This window comes from Tripterygium wilfordii, chromosome 8 (assembly GCF_013401445.1).
Source record: "Tripterygium wilfordii isolate XIE 37 chromosome 8, ASM1340144v1, whole genome shotgun sequence".
In the NCBI taxonomy this organism is placed as follows: domain Eukaryota; kingdom Viridiplantae; phylum Streptophyta; class Magnoliopsida; order Celastrales; family Celastraceae; genus Tripterygium; species Tripterygium wilfordii.
The window spans coordinates 11,389,594-11,406,526 of record NC_052239.1 but is presented as its reverse complement, the minus strand read 5'-3'; the positions used below and the strand labels follow the sequence as shown (position 1 = coordinate 11,406,526).

The window sequence follows — 16,933 nt, the reverse complement described above, 5'->3', positions numbered from 1 at the left end:
AGTTCAAATGATATTTATATGTGTGATATCTTCATATCTTAAGTTCTTGAATTCGAACCTCTCCATCCTCTTCTCTTATAATAAAAAAAAGGAAAATTCTCGATCTCTCCTACGAAATTTTACCTATTGACGGTTCTATTCCTACCATATAACGACAAGAACTGGTGCGGGGAGTTGACCACACTCGGCTGTATTCAGACTCTTTTTACTTTGTCTTTTACCATTTCTCCCATTGCATCTTTAGCCTTTAATTAAAGCAATAAAAAATAGCTCTAAATATATATAAAGTCACGTGGAGAAAAAAAAAATACTCACAATACACAAATCATATTCTTTAGTCGGCCAAGGAGGTGACCGATACTTCCACCTTGAAATTAACCTAATGAAAAATGAGAGGAGTGTTGGACGGTCCTCCATGGCTGGCGGAGAACCTCCGATTATTAGTCAAAGAATATTTTTGAGAGTAAGAATTAGAAAGTGGGAGTGTGGTAGAATCATATACCATATCGATCCCATCTTTCTTTTCATTTGATCTTTTTAAACTCTTTCTTGTATAACATCTTTCTCCATTATCTCTCTTGATTTATCAATTTGATAAGTGGTAGGGTGATGCGAACCTCCACTTCCTACCTTGGCAACTAAAGATCGGGATAGGGGTGCTGTAATTAGTTTAGCTATAATTAACTGTAATTATCCACCAAATTCCTTCCATTTTTTTTTTTTATGTTTTTTGTGTTATTTAATATTTTGAATCATCATAATGTTAGAATCTAGATAATTTTCAAAAAAAAATCATAAACTATACACTAAACCCTATATCCTAAACGCTAATTCATAACTCCAAAATCTTGATAACACAAGAAAAAAAAAATTATTTGGAGAGATTTGAGGCTGTAATTACAGCAAAAATAATTACAACCCCACTTTTTCCCTAGAGATCATGGCGGTGGAGTAACTACTTTTGAGTAATGATAGGGAGCAGTGACGTAACCACTGATGATAGTGGGTGACGGTGTAACAATCTCTCAATAAGAAAAGTTGTACAAAAATTATCGATATAACCGAATCGTCTGATAATCGAAACGATCAGTTGGATATTTTCAAAAAAAATTGCATATTTCTTTGAAGAGCCGATCGATAATCTAAATAACCGACAATAATCAACCGATCTGTCGATTAAATTCATGTAAAAAAATTCAAAAAATACGATCGTTAACGACTGTTTTCACCCCTGTCAATAATTGAGGCTCCTTGGACCCACCTTGATGGAGTAAACCCCTGGACCCATGTACTGCACCCTCGAAAGTTTTCTTACATGAGATTGGATACTTCACTAGCATTTCACCAGATGAGGTGTGGCTATAAAGTGTTGGCGATAGATTTCAAACATATAACTCATAGGTTTAGGGTTTACATAGAAAGCTAGGAACCAACTCCACCAACTCTTTGAAGTTAATTTTTTTTCATTAGTTGTCTAACTAAAATTGGCAATACTCCGAATTTCAAGAAATTTAGACGTTTCTAAAATTAATTTCATTAAATTGAAATTAATGCACAACAATAAGACATTCTACAGACTAAAACAACTGTTAATTTAATTTAATACTATATTAGCTCTGATTAAAATACATTTACTCTATTAGCTCATGGATACATGCTCCAAATGTGTTGGTACATATAAGATATTCCATGTTTTGCAAATTACCTATCATATATGCAAGTGATTAACTGATTATGATAAAAGCGAGTGAATATCACACGCCATCTAGTGAGCGTGTGGACTAACTGTAGGTGCCAAAAATGGTATGGCCCCACCTGGTCCCACATCGACAAGATGAGCTGGATTGTCTAGGCCCCCCAGGTTAACTATCGCAGTTAGGCCCGAAACTAAAAGCCAATCTTTGGGTCCATATACAATCTTTACATTACTTGCTACGTAATATAAACAGTATTCTGACACCACTACTGTCATATTCTTGATACTTATCTACAGGATCTTTATAGCTTTATAGACTGGTCACTTTATTATGATCCTTCCTTAGCATGATGGAACTAGGTGTCAAAGCATCCGCAGGTGTTGGCGACCCAGTACAGTCGCCAGAACATAGTAATGGCGACACCATCTATAAGCGCCATTACTCGGACTACATCACTCATAAAGCAGTTCTTGTCAGTCTAATCTACAGCCGATATTTACAGGTGTGACTGGCTCACATCCTTAGGTATGGCTTTCCTTCATATACGTATCTATTCATTAAATACCGCCTACAAAACTTCCATACTATCATCGACACCTGTCTTAATTATGACATATTGTTACTTTACCGCTTACCCTGACACAACCGGGATAGTGGACTTCTTGTACACTTCCTTCGTACAATTTGGTCCAATAGTATACCTGGAATGGACACACAATTCCCGAGGTCGATCCTCGTTCTCTATAAAGACCCCTCTATTTTCATATGAGGGGAGGGAACATTTTTCTAAACAAACTAGACAACACAACAGAAACACTTTCTACCAATTCCAGAGAAAACCTATTCAGACAAAACACCTAAGACTATAGCTGGTCTTCCATCTCCGACAAGTACTAACTTGATCGTCGGAGCCTCCACGACCGGCACCCCCCAAGCCGGTTAAGGAGCTTTCACGGTTTGCCTTGTTGTGAAGCTTGCAGGATCCAAGGCTGCAAACGGACCCCACAGGAAGAAAGATTGACCTTTCAACTATTGTAGAAATCGGCTCCTACAATTTGGCGCGCCAGATAGGGGGATTTTTGCAAGTATTTGGCCGAAAAGATTTCACGGCAACTTCCCGTTATGGCTGATACCAGTGAGGTCACTAACAGCCAGCTGTTGCAACTCATGCAAGCCATGAGAGAAGACATGTCGAAGAACAAACAGCAAACGGATGCGCGGTTAGAATCAATGTCGGTCGATAACGCAGCACTCCGCGAAGAGGTTTCGCAGCTGAGAAGCCAAACTACTTCCCAAGGCCATGATCCCACTTCAGTCCGAATTCCACCTTTTCCTCGCCTTGAACAAACACCACCTCCTAGAGACCCTTTGCCTTATCCTTTGAGTGCCCAGTTTGTTCCCGGGAGTACCCCCGGGGGATATGATACTTCTACTTCACGGGGTAAGGGACCTGCGACAGAAGAAATTCAGCAAAATGTTGACAGGGACGCCCCTGTAGATTTGACCGGTTCTCCAAGAAGTAGACTCCCACAGCCACCACGTTTTCCTGCTGCACCTTTCGCGGGACCCACTATCGCTTCAGTCGCCCAAGCTGCGATGGCCAAGCAGATCATCGAACTGCGGGGAGATATAGATAAATTGACTAAAGCACCTCCTGCTTTGGCCAAAATTAATGCCAATTGCTATACGGGATCACCGTTTGTGGACAGTATATACCAAACGGATCTGCCGCACAGGTTCAGCGTCCCGAGCATGAAGTTATATAACGGGACTGATGACCCCGAGGATCACGTGGCTCACTACAAGTTAAAGATGGGCGCTATCGCCATACCGTACGGCATGCACGAGACGTGCATGTGTAAAGGTTTCGGATCGACTCTTACCGGTCCGGCTCTGCGTTGGTACATCAACTTACCCAACGGCAGTATTGCTTCTTTCGAGAAGCTAATCGAGACGTTCATGGTGCAATTCTCGAGCAGTCGGAAGATTCATAAGTGCTCTGATGATTTATACCGACTGCCCCAACGTGTGGGAGAATCTCTCCGTGACTTCCTGTCAAGATTCAACACGGAGAAAGTATCTATACCCTATTGTGACCCAGGAACAACTATTCAAGCGCTCCGGAGTTGTTTACTCCCAGATGGGGAGTTTTATGAAGAACTCACGAAATGTGATGTTAGGAGTTATGAAGAAGCTCTGATGAAAGCTACCGTATTTGTTCGCTGGGAGGAGGATGCGAGGAGAAAGCCAGTTAATCCTCCTAAAGAAGAGAAACGAGAGGACAAACGTCCTAGGAAAGATCAGTCCACCTTTGGCGAGCCCAGCAGTAACTGGCGCTCCCGCAAATCTGGAGCGTCAGATTATGCAAAAAACTGTCCCGAGTACCCTCTCAAGATACACCAAGTCGAGGCTGTACAAGTCTTGAAAAAGATGGGCAGCGAGGTGAAGTGGCCGCCTAAGAAAGAGACCGAAGGATGGAAAGACCCCAAGAAGTGGTGTGACTTTCATCAGGACATTGGCCACACTACTCCTGATTGCAGAGGACTTAGATACGAAGTGGATTACCTGCTGAAAAGAGGTCACCTCAGAGAGTTGCTTTCTGAGCACGGTAGAGCAATATGGGAAAAGAGAAAAGTTGATGACCCAGAAGCATTGCCCCTGCCGCCACCAATTACTCAAACTTACTGTGTGATTTCTGGGGGATCAGAGATCAGTGGATTGTCCCACACCTCCGCCAAGAAGCACGAGAAGGAAGCAGCAAACCCCGCTGCTAGAATGGCACGTTCCCTTGGAACTTTCACTAATCAGGTGATGGTCTTCACGGATGATGAAGCTACCCAACTGTTGCACCCGCACCATGATGCTTTGGTGCTCACACTTCAGGTTGCGAACATCAACCTGAAGCGAATTTTAATCGACAATGGGAGTTCCGCCAATGTGTTGTTCTTGGCTGCCTACAAAGGAATGGGCCTAGATGAGACCTTGATATTACGGAAGTCAATGGCTCTTATCGGGTTCAATGGCGAGGTGAGCCATTCAGTGGGAGAAGTTGTGTTGCCTATCTATGCTCCAGGGTTGAACAAGCAGACTCGGTTTTCCATCGTAGATTCACCCTCTGCTTATAATGCTATTTTAGGACGACCTTGGTTGCACGCGATACGGGCCGTACCTTCCACATATCATCAAATCCTGCGCTATCCTACCAATAATGGCGTTAGGGAGATTTTGGGAGATCAACACTCTTCTAGGAGTTGTTATAAAACCACCATGAGGAGCAAGGGAGAATCTTCGTAGCAGTTACAGAACCAGACACTCGGTCTGGAGCCAGATGAGCCAGGAATGGAGAAGCTTGACGAAGTGCAGATTCATCCTGACTTTCCAGATCATAAAGCCCTGATTGGAGCACAGTTGCCTGCTCATCTACGACAGAGACTGATCCAGTTCTTGTCACAGCATCATGATTGTTTTGCTTGGAGCTACGAAGATATGACTGGGATAGACCCTGATGTTGTGATGCATCAGCTCCAGGTTAATCCCGAGTATCCTCCTGTCAAGCAGAAGCGGAGGAAGTTTGCTCCTGAACGGAATTTAGTGATCAATGAAGAAGTTCAGAAGCTGCTAGATAATGGGTCTGTAGTGGAGGTACAGTACCCTGAGTGGTTAGCCAACGTTGTGGTTGTAAAGAAAAAGAATGGCAAGTGGAGAGTCTGTATTGATTTTACAGATTTGAATAAAGCTTGCCCAAAAGATCCCTTTCCACTGCCGCATATAGACATGATGGTTGATGCAACAGCTGGTCATGAGTTGTTGAGCTTTATGGATGCTTTTTCGGGGTATAATCAGATTTTAATGCATCCGGGAGATCAGGAGAAAACAGCTTTCATTACCGATAGAGGAATTTATTGCTATAAGGTGATGCCCTTCGGGTTGAAGAATGCCGGAGCCACATACCAGCGATTGGTGAATAAGATGTTCTCGAAGTATTTAGGGGACACCATGGAAGTATATATTGACGATATGCTGGTAAAATCCTTAGCTGCCGATCAACATCTCGAGCACCTTCAGCAAGCTTTTGATTTGCTGATTAAGTATAATATGAAGTTGAATCCCGCCAAGTGTTCCTTTGGAGTGGCGTCTGGGAAATTTCTTGGGTATATGGTCACGAAGCGAGGAATTGAGGCTAATCCCGATCAGATTCGATCCATACTTAACATTCCCCCTCCGACTTGTGTCAAGGATGTTCAGAGGCTCAACGGGAGAGTGGCGGCCCTTAGTCGTTTTATTTCCAGATCATCTGACAAGTGTTGTCATTTTTTCTCCACCTTAAGAAAGTCTGTTAACTACAAGTGGACACCTGAGTGTGAAGACGCTTTAAACCAGTTGAAAGCCTACCTTACCTCCCCTCCACTACTGTCCAAGCCCAGCACTGGGGAGCAGCTGTACATGTATTTGGCTGTCTCTGGGGTAGCTGTAAGCGCGGTTTTGGTCAGAGAAGAAAATAAGAAGCAGTTGCCAGTATACTATGTGAGTAAGAGTCTGCTAGATGCGGAAACCCGGTATAGTTTACTGGAAAAGCTAGCTTTAGCTTTGGTGGTTGCCGCCAGAAAACTGAGGCCGTACTTTCAATGCCACTCGGTTGCTGTGGTGACAAATTTTCCGTTGAGGAGCATACTCCATAGACCCGAATTGTCGGGGAGGATGATCAAGTGGGCGGTGGAGCTTAGTGAATACGATATTACATATCAACCGAGAACCGCAATCAAGTCACAAGTCCTGGCTGATTTCGTTGCTGACTTTGCTCCGTCAACACAGCTAGAGGCAGATAAAGAGTTGCTTTGCATGGTAGATCAAGCCCCAAAGGTATGGACCTTGTACGTTGATGGATCTAGTAACGTCAGAGGCAGTGGTCTGGGAATTGTGCTGATCTCTCCAGAGGGGAGTGTAATTCAACGGGCAGTCCGATGCGGTTTCCATGCGACCAATAACGAAGCAGAGTATGAAGCCTTAATTATTGGTCTAGAGCTGGCCAAAGGACTGGGAGTCACAAGTTTGAAGGTTTACTCAGATTCGCAGTTGATAGTAAATCAGTTTATTGGTTCTTATCAGGCCAAAGATCCGAAGATGACTTGTTATCTGGAGCTAGTAAAGGAACTGCAACTGGCGTTCGTGGAGTTCTCCGTAACTCAGATCCCACGAGCAGAGAATTCGTATGCGGATGCGCTGGCCCATCTCGGGTCGTCAATCCAATCTAACCAGGAGCAGACGATTCCTCTGGTACACCTGAAGTGGCCGTCAATTAGCAATCAGAAAGAAGTAGAGAAGCAGAATGATTGTGAGATTCTTCCTGTTAGTTCAGACCAGACATGGATGACACCGTTTGTTCAATACTTGGTTGATGGTGTTTTACCAGCAGAAAAGAATGAGTCTAGACGTTTGGTCGCTAAAGCTGCGCGGTATGCAGTACATGATGGGCAGCTATATAGAAGATCTTATTCAGGTCCTTTGTTGCGATGTGTAAATTCAGAACAAGCCCAGTATGTGTTGGCAGAGTTGCATGAAGGAGAGTGTGGTAATCATTCTGGGGGAAGGAGTTTAACTCATCGAGCACTGACTACGGGGTATTATTGGCCGACTATGAGATCAGACGCAATTGACTATGTAAGGAGGTGCGATAAATGCCAAAGATTCGCTCAGATTCCACGCATGCCACCGGAAAAACTCACTCCTATCGTGGCACCTTGGCCCTTCATGAAATGGGGGATGGATATAGTTGGTCCTTTGCCCAAGGCATCCGGGCAACGACAGTACTTTCTGGCCATGACTGACTATTTCACCAAATGGATTGAGGCTGAGTCTTACTCACTGATCAAAGACCTGGATGTGAAGAAGTTCGTCTGGAAGAATATTATCTGCAGGTTTGGAGTGCCTAAAGAGATCGTGACGGATAACGGCCCACAGTTTGCAAGTCATAAGTTTCAGGAGTTCTGTGCGAATTGGGGAATCAAGGTAGATTTTGCGACGCCAAGGCATCCCCAATGTAATGGCCAAGCTGAAGCTTCTAATAAAACTTTGATCAGGACCCTGGAGAAGCGTCTGGAGAAAGCTAAAGGTGCTTGGGCTGATGAATTACCTGGAGTGTTGTGGTCTTACAGGACAACTTCACGAACGCCTACGGGGGAAACTCCTTTCTCTCTTGCATTTGGGTCTGAGGCCGTTATACCAGTTGAAGCTGGACTCCCATCTGCTAGGTTTCAGTGGTCTAATGAGCAAAGGAATTGGCAGGAGTTGAATGATCAGCTGGATACTATTGATGAACTCAGAGATCAGGCGCTAACAAGAACAGCTGCGTACCATGACAAAGTCTCAAAGTACTTCAACCAAAATGTTCGAACTCGAGCATTTCGAGAGGGAGATTATGTGCTCAGGAGAGTCTTTGAGAATACCAGAGAGCTAAACGCTGGGAAGCTGGGTCCGAACTGGGAAGGCCCATATTTGATCGACAGGGTACTAGGAAACGGCGCCTACAGACTACACAGGGAAAATGGAGAACCGATCTTGCATCCTTGGAACGCCGTTCATCTAAAGTTGTACCATTTCTAAACACGCATGATTTTGTGTCTTTATATCGCTATAATTGTAGTTTAAATATTTCCTTTAGTATCTTTGTATATTTAAATTTCTGTAGTTCATTATATGTGTTATTATGTGAACTAATTTAAGCTTCGGAGTGTCGATGGGAGTCCCATCGACTACCTTTGATCGTTCTTTTGAGCGCAGGGATTGTAAGGCCCGAAAAACTAAGGACAGTCGTTTGTTCGAATGCCACGGCATGGGGACGCCATCGTACCAGATAAGTTTTCATGCTTTCTTAAATTTTACTGTTTTTACAAGTTTTACTGTTTTTACGAGTTTTACTACTTCGAGTTTTGCAGCGTACTATATTTGCAAAATATTTGAGGCATTAGAGAAAGAAATACTGATTTTATATATAAAAAAAGAGAGAAAAAAGAAAAACATACATATAAAACATATGGTCTTTACGACCAAATGTTTAAGCTTTCGTTCATTTTATTTCTCGCTTCCTTAATCAAAACAGAAAGGTTAAGGAGCGAGTCTTGGAGCTTGGCTATGTTCTGCTCCATAGCTAGCGATTCCGCAAGCTCTTCCAGTTGGAGCATGGCACAGCCAACGGTTTGCAGAGCTTTGGCAAGATCTGTGATCTGCTCCTCTTGGTCCTCCATCTCTATTCTCATCTCTTTCATGCCCTTCTCCATCTCGTTCATCGCCTCCTTTAGGTCGACGATATACTGTGCAGGGTTTCGGCAATCAGGAGGAAGGAACGAACTTACGTCCCTATTGTCGTCAGAGTCAGAAGGAGAGTTTACAGAGCTCTGAGAAGCAGCCATTTTTTGTAAAGACTGGGTGTAGTTATCTGGTCTGTAGGATAATTCCATTGCCAAAAGAGAATTAGCTTTTATATAGTTGCGAACCTTACCTTTTCATCTTCTTGAGAACACCCGAAATTAATTCTGCAATTAATTCTTTGTGGTAGCCCAAGAGTCAAGATAAACTTTACAACCGCAAAAATCTACACGAACATTTAAGATAGGAAAAGAAGTCTAAACGTATTTAAAATTCTAAAATCTCTAAATTCAGTTAATCTTAAAAAAACCATAAGAGGTACTTAAAACTGTATTTGTTATAGTCAAAAAGGTATTAAATGACCACCTAGATTATCCCAATCAGCGCATGTCATAAAAACGCATTTATTACTGGGGGACAAAGGTTCATTCAGTATTAACAATGTAGAAACATTGACTACGTATAAATTACCGACGCCAAGACGTAACGTCGCCAAAGCAGCACCAAGACTTTCTGCGTTTCCTGACCAGAACAATGATACAAGGCACGGCTGATCAGACTCACCGTCAGTACTAGGCAACCCATATGAGCTTAGCCGAAACTGACAGTGTAGCCTGATCATCGGTACCAATATCACCAACTCATCTTCAACCTTTGCTCATCGAGTTGTTCTATCCTCCTTATATAGAACGCAATATTCTCACGGATTGAATTCTCTATCAAGTCCACCAATGGTGTTCTGAGACACGTGTTGATTTTTGTAAATTTTTGCCTGCCACTTGGCATACCTATTCAGTTCTTGGAGTTTGTTCAGTCAAGATTTTGTTACTCTGTTCGGAGATTCACCCTGCCATATTCTCTCCAGATGGAAATAATTGAGGCCACGCGTCCCACCTGGTTAGTTCTAGTTTCTTTACACGTCATTATTCGCAGTTTCAATTGAACTTTTAGAGTTACGTTCTAACAGTCCAACTTAAACTGGGGGACAGAGTAAGGCTATCGACTCTAAATTGCTACCAAGAGTAAGGTTATTTATTGTAGATTGCTATGATAGGGCATTTAAACTAAAAGGAAATTGGAAATACTAAAAAAAAAAAAAAAAAAAAAAAAAAACCAAAATTCAAAACCAAACAAGTTCAAATAGTCTCTGTTGTCGCTTCAATCTCAATGGCCTCCGACGTAATGGGAGGATTCGCACGTGGGATATCCTCATCTGCATTTTCAGGCTCAGAAGTTGAAGTTTCAATCCTAGGAGTCGGAGGAACTTCAGATGGAGCATCTTCTGTGACAGTGCCAGGTATTGGCGATTCACGGGCCTCAATGGGCAGTTGTTCAACAGTGGGGATATCACTCTCTGGAGGCGCCAGGTCTTTTTCGATGTTAGGTTCTCCAATTGCTTCTTCATTCACAACCCATCTTTTATTAGGCTGGTAGTTTTCAAGTACTACCACAGCCTTCTTGAGCATCAAGTCCACATCCCATTTCGGATGCTCATTCTTTTTGTACTGGGTTAGCAATCTGAACCTCTCTGCAGCTTGACCGACACCTCCCATGGCCCCTATCTTGATAAGGTAGTTTTCCTCCATTTTCTTGGCCATTTCAACCTTTTCTGCTGTCTTCATTGTCTGCGCTGCCAACGCTTTGTTTAACAGGTCTTTCTCTCTGGAAACATCACCAAGTTGGTCAGCCAGGTGGTGTACCTGGAATTCCAGTGTGTTCACTTTGGCCTCGGCACTCTCCAGTTGTTTGGTGACTCCTTCCCAGCAATCCTTGAAGTACTGAGCATCTCTGATTGCTTGGTCGATCCTTGACTCGAATTGAGTGGCTTTATATGCATCGTCATGTATTTTCTTTTCCAATGCACTCAATGATTCAGTTGATTGCAGGAGCTGCTCATCTGCTTCTTTCAATTTCTCTTCCAATCTTGAGATTTGAGCAGACATTTGAGTATTCTTGTTCTTCTCCCCAATCAGTTGATGCTCTAAATCTTTTTGTGCAGACGTGACATTGGCCAAGTTGTCTTCCAGCCCCTTTACCATGCCTTCTAGTCTCTCCTTTTCAGTCCTCTCTTTGCTCAAACTGCCAATGGCATTCTCTCCAGACCTGAGTACTCCTTGGAGTGCCTGTTAAGAACACAACAAAGGTGGTATTAGTCGTGTAAACTAATGACGATATACTGATATGCTCCTGAAACACTTACAGTAAAGCAATGAGCCACTGAGTAGTTGAACTGACTAGGAAGAGGCATAGCATCCAATTTTTTGGCGTCCTCAGGGAAGACCATTTTCCTAATCCCAACGGGCGGAAGTACGGGAGCAGAAGAGACGGTCAAAGATTTGGGAATCCATATTGATATTTCTTCCATTTCACTTCCCGTGACGTTCAACCTTAGCCTAGGCTGAATATTCTCCCCACCTTGGGCAGTGTCCTCCACTTCTTGGTTACCCGCTGTCGCCAACTCAGTCCTAGATCCGCTTGCCATAGCTTCACTCCTGGCAACTTCTGATACCGCGTTTGCATCAACGTAGCTGTCAGTTGTGGGGTCAAATTCTCCACGATTCTCGGTAGCTCGTGTCTCCACTGGTTCAGCAGTCTCTACCCTGGCTGTCCTAATGCTTGGTAACCTCCTAGTTAAAGGCATCGTGTCCCTTTCACTGTTGTCTGAATCATCATCCAGAACAATGGCAGCCGACGCACTCGCAGTGGTACTGATAAGACCACCTCCCCTGCCTCTGGGTCCCGAGGCAATGGCGTCGTGAAGGAGTTTTCTGGGCATTTCCGTCCCATCGCTGACGTTAGCAATCGCCTTTTCAGTTGCTTTCTTCCCGCTGCCCCCAGTGCTTTTCGATTTTCCTTTACCAGGAGGATCTTCTCTCTGTTTCATCCTTCTTTCAGGTATTTCCTCGGTTGATTTTCGTTTCTCTCCCGCTTTCTTGGCTTTGGACGTTTCTGCAGCACGCATAGCTGCCTCGAAACCTCCACCCACCGTTTCCTGGCTCTGCTGATTTCTTTCGGCATCCTGCATCAGAGCTTCATATAGGTCGTCTGCATCAGTTATATCAGCAAACACGTTCTCAAACATTTCGTCACCTGCACATATGATAAAGTAAGACGAATATCTTGAGCATGTTTGTTTGTTCGTTTGGACAGTTGAAATGTACTTACTTATGTATCTCCAAAGAGATGTTTTCTCCAATTTACGTGCTGTTAGAATGTTTTTTCTGGATCTTTTACGTGCCCCAAGGTTGTAAAACTCTTCCACTCTTTGAAGCACTTCGGGGCCGCTTTTCCATTTGCTTAGCAAATTCTTTGATGCTGCAAAGAAACGGTGCATAAGATTCAGTAACAAGCATCAACAGATAAAGAAGGAACGGAACTTACTATTTCCTTCAACCCAGTTTAAAGGCAGATCCCTATGAAGCCCATATACCAAGGCGCCCCTAGCAAAGATATATCTATCTTTCCAGTCAACAATATGGTCATTGGAGACGGTGTCAAGAATTAGTTCCTCCCTGTTTCTCCGACGAACCAGGCAATACCTTCCTGGACCACTTTCTTTGGCGTAATAAACCACCGCCAATTCGTTGATCCCGAATTCGAGGTTTTCTAGTTCAGCCAAGCACTGAATGCTCAACAAAATTCTGAGGCTGTTAGGCATCCATTGACTTGGGCATATTTGCCAAATCCTACAAGCATCGGCAAGCAACCTTGGTATGGGGAATCTCAATCCTATGCTGAAGGACAATAGGTAAAACGGCGTCCATCCAGGAACTTGAAAATCGACTCCCTCTGTGTCAGCTCCAGGTCTTATCTCAATGGATGAATGGATTCTATATTTCTTTCGGTAGAAGTCCATATCACTTGCTGCCAAAGTCGATTTAGGGTTTAACCCTTTCGGTATTAACGGCCCTTCAATGTGGCCATTCCTCTCTGATCTTTCTCCTTCATTAACTGGTGCGCTGGTTCCGGCTCTATCGCCACCAGGTCCCTGACTCCCCGACCCAGACCATGAGTAGTTTACACTGGTTTCTTGTTCATCTCTGTTTTGGTCGGTGGGAGTTCTACCGCTGCCGGATACTCTTTCATCCTCCGATTCTTGATCATGAGGTCGCATCATTCTATTAAATACAAACTCAAGGCACGAGAGTGAGAATTACCTTCAATTAGTACGGTACGAGCGTCAATTGATGCCTTCCTTTCTTCCGTCTTCAGCAAATCTGAGCAATTTCTGTAAATTTCGGTTGAAAGTTTTTCTGAAAAACTAAGAGCACGATCTTTGAGTTTTAGTTTTGTACGATTGTCCATAATACCCTTGTGTTCATCATGGTGCACGCTTACCGAAACGTGCTCTCCAAGGAACGATGGCGGTAGCAATTCAAAATTTCAATGTGCACGTCAGACGCATTAAATGCTTATCGCGTTACGATTGACACGTGTCACGACCTCTATCTGCAATATTTTGATCTTAGCATAATGGCATTCATACAGTATTACTGTCACTATAAATACTGTTCATATATCTGATATCCTTTGGGTTTATTGCAAATGGCAGTCGCAGAATAATAGTTTCAGTCTTTTCACTTTCCGTTTACATAGGCTCTTGTACTACACTGAGTAAAACTCATACTTACAAAGTCGCCATCAAGTGTTCTTTTTACAGGTGTTAGTCATCGCTTCTGAACACAAATCGGTTACATCGAATGGCTAGCATGCTAGCGCCAATTCAGGCCACAGCAATAGCTTCACCTCAGTCATCATGCTAGCGCCAATGCAGGCCACAGCTATGACTCCAAATTAGCTTCTACGCTAACGCCCACGCTGGCTATGTACAATCTCAAACAAACGAGGTTGTATACCTTGACACCCTCAAACAAACGAGGGTGTCCCCTATACAGCTTCGAACAAAGAAGTTGTATTTCACCAGCATCAGTGAATAACATTATACTGGGTTACACACGCCTTTTCACGACATACTCCATCAGGATCTTCACAGAAACCAGCATCTTGGGTCGCCTTTGCTATACATTTCATCTTCAGTTATACTCATCCCTCTGTTTCTTGTTCATTGCAGGAAATTCATTACGCAAACTCTCCAAGATGAATTTGTTTTCATGCTTAGAGAGTGGGGGACAATTGTAGGTGCCAAAAATGGTATGGCCCCACCTGGTCCCACATCGACAAGATGAGCTGGATTGTCTAGGCCCCCCAGGTTAACTATCGCAGTTAGGCCCGAAACTAAAAGCCAATCTTTGGGTCCATATACAATCTTTACATTACTTGCTACGTAATATAAACAGTATTCTGACACCACTACTGTCATATTCTTGATACTTATCTACAGGATCTTTATAGCTTTATAGACTGGTCACTTTATTATGATCCTTCCTTAGCATGATGGAACTAGGTGTCAAAGCATCCGCAGGTGTTGGCGACCCAGTACAGTCGCCAGAACATAGTAATGGCGACACCATCTATAAGCGCCATTACTCGGACTACATCACTCATAAAGCAGTTCTTGTCAGTCTAATCTACAGCCGATATTTACAGGTGTGACTGGCTCACATCCTTAGGTATGGCTTTCCTTCATATACGTATCTATTCATTAAATACCGCCTACAAAACTTCCATACTATCATCGACACCTGTCTTAATTATGACATATTGTTACTTTACCGCTTACCCTGACACAACCGGGATAGTGGACTTCTTGTACACTTCCTTCGTACAATTTGGTCCAATAGTATACCTGGAATGGACACACAATTCCCGAGGTCGATCCTCGTTCTCTATAAAGACCCCTCTATTTTCATATGAGGGGAGGGAACATTTTTCTAAACAAACTAGACAACACAACAGAAACACTTTCTACCAATTCCAGAGAAAACCTATTCAGACAAAACACCTAAGACTATAGCTGGTCTTCCATCTCCGACAAGTACTAACTTGATCGTCGGAGCCTCCACGACCGGCACCCCCCAAGCCGGTTAAGGAGCTTTCACGGTTTGCCTTGTTGTGAAGCTTGCAGGATCCAAGGCTGCAAACGGACCCCACAGGAAGAAAGATTGACCTTTCAACTATTGTAGAAATCGGCTCCTACACTAACCAAGTCGGGTTTTTTTTGAATGAGGAGGTGGATTCGAACATGATCACCAAAATGATAGACATCGTTCTTACCATTCCAATTAATGGCACGGGATGGTTTTTCTTTTCTTTTATGGATCTTTTAGTAACCAATGTTATACAATACCATATAAAAGAGAGACAGATAAGGACAAAACGCGATACCAAGCAAGACAATCCAGGGACACAACCGTCCAATAATAATATAATATTGTATTGCACACACCGACCATAAAACTCCAATTGTTTTACTAAATTCCTTTATATATTTATATAAACAAGGCCGTCTTTGTAGTTGGTTGTCTTTCTTTCTTGGGTTTTTTCCAGTTTAGCGTCGTCGTCGAATTCTCTTTGTTTGTTAGAGAGAGAAAGGTAGCGAGAGAGAGAGAGGATTGTTGAAATGGTGGATCTCCAGAGGGTGTGTTGCATGTGTGGTGATGTGGGTTTCCCTGACAAACTCTTCCGCTGCAACAAATGCCGTAACCGCTCTCAACATTCGTATGTTCATCGTCATCCATTTCTTCATCATCATCATCATATATATACATATATACACATATACACATCAGTGGATATGCATGTATGTGAATATATATATATATATATATATATATGTACACACTGTTACGTGCATAAATCCCACATCGTCCAGATGTGGGAGTGAAGTGCAGAATATAAGGGGGAGGTATGGGCCTCCCCTTGCAACCAGAGTTTTCAGGGCATTGGGCTTGGGCTTAGGGCCTGGGCTCCCTGGAGACTCTGGCCACAGCCGGTCCATGTGTGCCTGCGGGCCGTGGATGTCGGTTGGGCTTTGGTTGTAAGGAGATCCTTATCATTTGGTATCGGAGCCACCCAGCTGGGCGGCTGTGGGTTATGCATTGTGCTCCTCTGTCCCGGTATGGGCCGGGCGAGGCTGCGTTCACGGAAGGGGCGACCTGTCTTAGGGACAGCGTGGGCCAACGTGGGCGTTGGCCTTGTAAGAGCGGGGGTATGTTACGTGCGTAAATCCCACATCGTCCAGATGTGGGAGTGAAGTGCAGAATATAAGGGGGAGGTATGGGCCTCCCCTTGCAACCAGAGTTTTCAGGGCATTGGGCTTGGGCTTAGGGCCTGGGCTCCCTGGAGACTCTGGCCACAGCCGGTCCATGTGTGCCTGCGGGCCGTGGATGTCGGTTGGGCTTTGGTTGTAAGGAGATCCTTATCACACACATCAGTGGATATGACCAAACACCCAAAAGCATATGATTAATTTAAGCTGTAATTTCATTATGATTAATTTAATCTGTAATTGATGATCAGGTACTGCAGCAACTATTATAGCGAATTTGCGGGGGAAATCAAGGTGTGTGATTGGTGCCAAAGCGAGGAGAGAAGTGCCAGCAAACACGGGAGCTCTTCCAAGAAATCAACCGGGCACGAAAGCGGCGGAGTCACAAAACGATCGGAGTATTCCCTTGAAAAAATCAAGAATCACGATCGCCAAGAGAGCGGCAGCGGGGGCAGCGCAGCGAAGGTGAGGAGCCCCGGCGGCGGCGTGCCTTCTCCTCGGGCCGGTGCAAGGAGGTACAAGCTTCTCAAGGACGTTATGTGCTGAAAATAAAGAAATAATTAATAAGTCAAAAGGAATTTTGACCAGCCAGAAACAAAATCTTCAAAGAAGAAGCAGAAGAAGCAGCAATTGTGTTTTGATAAGTAGAGGTGTCCCTTACAATTAAGTTTTTTTTTTTTTTTTCTTTTTTGGGTGCTATGTTTTC

The 16,933-nt window shown here is 43.7% G+C and overlaps 3 protein-coding genes across 3 annotated transcripts; 2 read left to right on the top strand and 1 right to left on the bottom strand.

Annotated features, from left to right (window-relative positions):
* The first annotated feature begins 2,819 nt into the window (after positions 1–2,819).
* On the top strand, positions 2,820–4,991 carry LOC120003654. Its single transcript, XM_038852668.1, has one exon. The coding sequence runs from the start codon at positions 2,820–2,822 to the stop codon at positions 4,989–4,991; it is 2,172 nt and encodes a 723-aa protein (XP_038708596.1).
* Positions 4,992–8,914: 3,923 nt separating this feature from the next.
* LOC120003795 lies at positions 8,915–11,852 on the bottom strand. The gene is made up of 2 exons (XM_038852885.1): positions 11,260–11,852; positions 8,915–11,182 (listed from the first exon to the last, which is right to left on the bottom strand). The coding sequence occupies exons 1-2, from the start codon at positions 11,833–11,835 to the stop codon at positions 10,196–10,198; spliced, it is 1,563 nt and encodes a 520-aa protein (XP_038708813.1). The 5' UTR covers positions 11,836–11,852; the 3' UTR covers positions 8,915–10,195.
* A 3,644-nt stretch (positions 11,853–15,496) lies between these two features.
* Positions 15,497–16,898, top strand: LOC120004580. The gene is made up of 2 exons (XM_038853946.1): positions 15,497–15,677; positions 16,479–16,898. The coding sequence occupies exons 1-2, from the start codon at positions 15,580–15,582 to the stop codon at positions 16,771–16,773; spliced, it is 393 nt and encodes a 130-aa protein (XP_038709874.1). The 5' UTR covers positions 15,497–15,579; the 3' UTR covers positions 16,774–16,898.
* The last annotated feature ends 35 nt before the right edge of the window (positions 16,899–16,933 follow it).

Bases quoted from the DNA above. Each gene is read 5' to 3' on its own strand.
- LOC120004580 (XM_038853946.1), top strand. From the start codon at position 15,580: ATGGTGGATCTCCAGAGGGTGTGTTGCATGTGTGGTGATGTGGGTTTC. The intron at 15,678-16,478 runs GTATGTTCATCG...ATTGATGATCAG, and splicing joins CGTAACCGCTCTCAACATTC to GTACTGCAGCAACTATTATA.
- LOC120003795 (XM_038852885.1), bottom strand. From the start codon at position 11,835: ATGCCCAGAAAACTCCTTCACGACGCCATTGCCTCGGGACCCAGAGGC. The intron at 11,183-11,259 runs GTAAGTGTTTCA...TGTTCTTAACAG, and splicing joins CAGTGGCTCATTGCTTTACT to GCACTCCAAGGAGTACTCAG.
- LOC120003654 (XM_038852668.1), top strand. From the start codon at position 2,820: ATGGCTGATACCAGTGAGGTCACTAACAGCCAGCTGTTGCAACTCATG.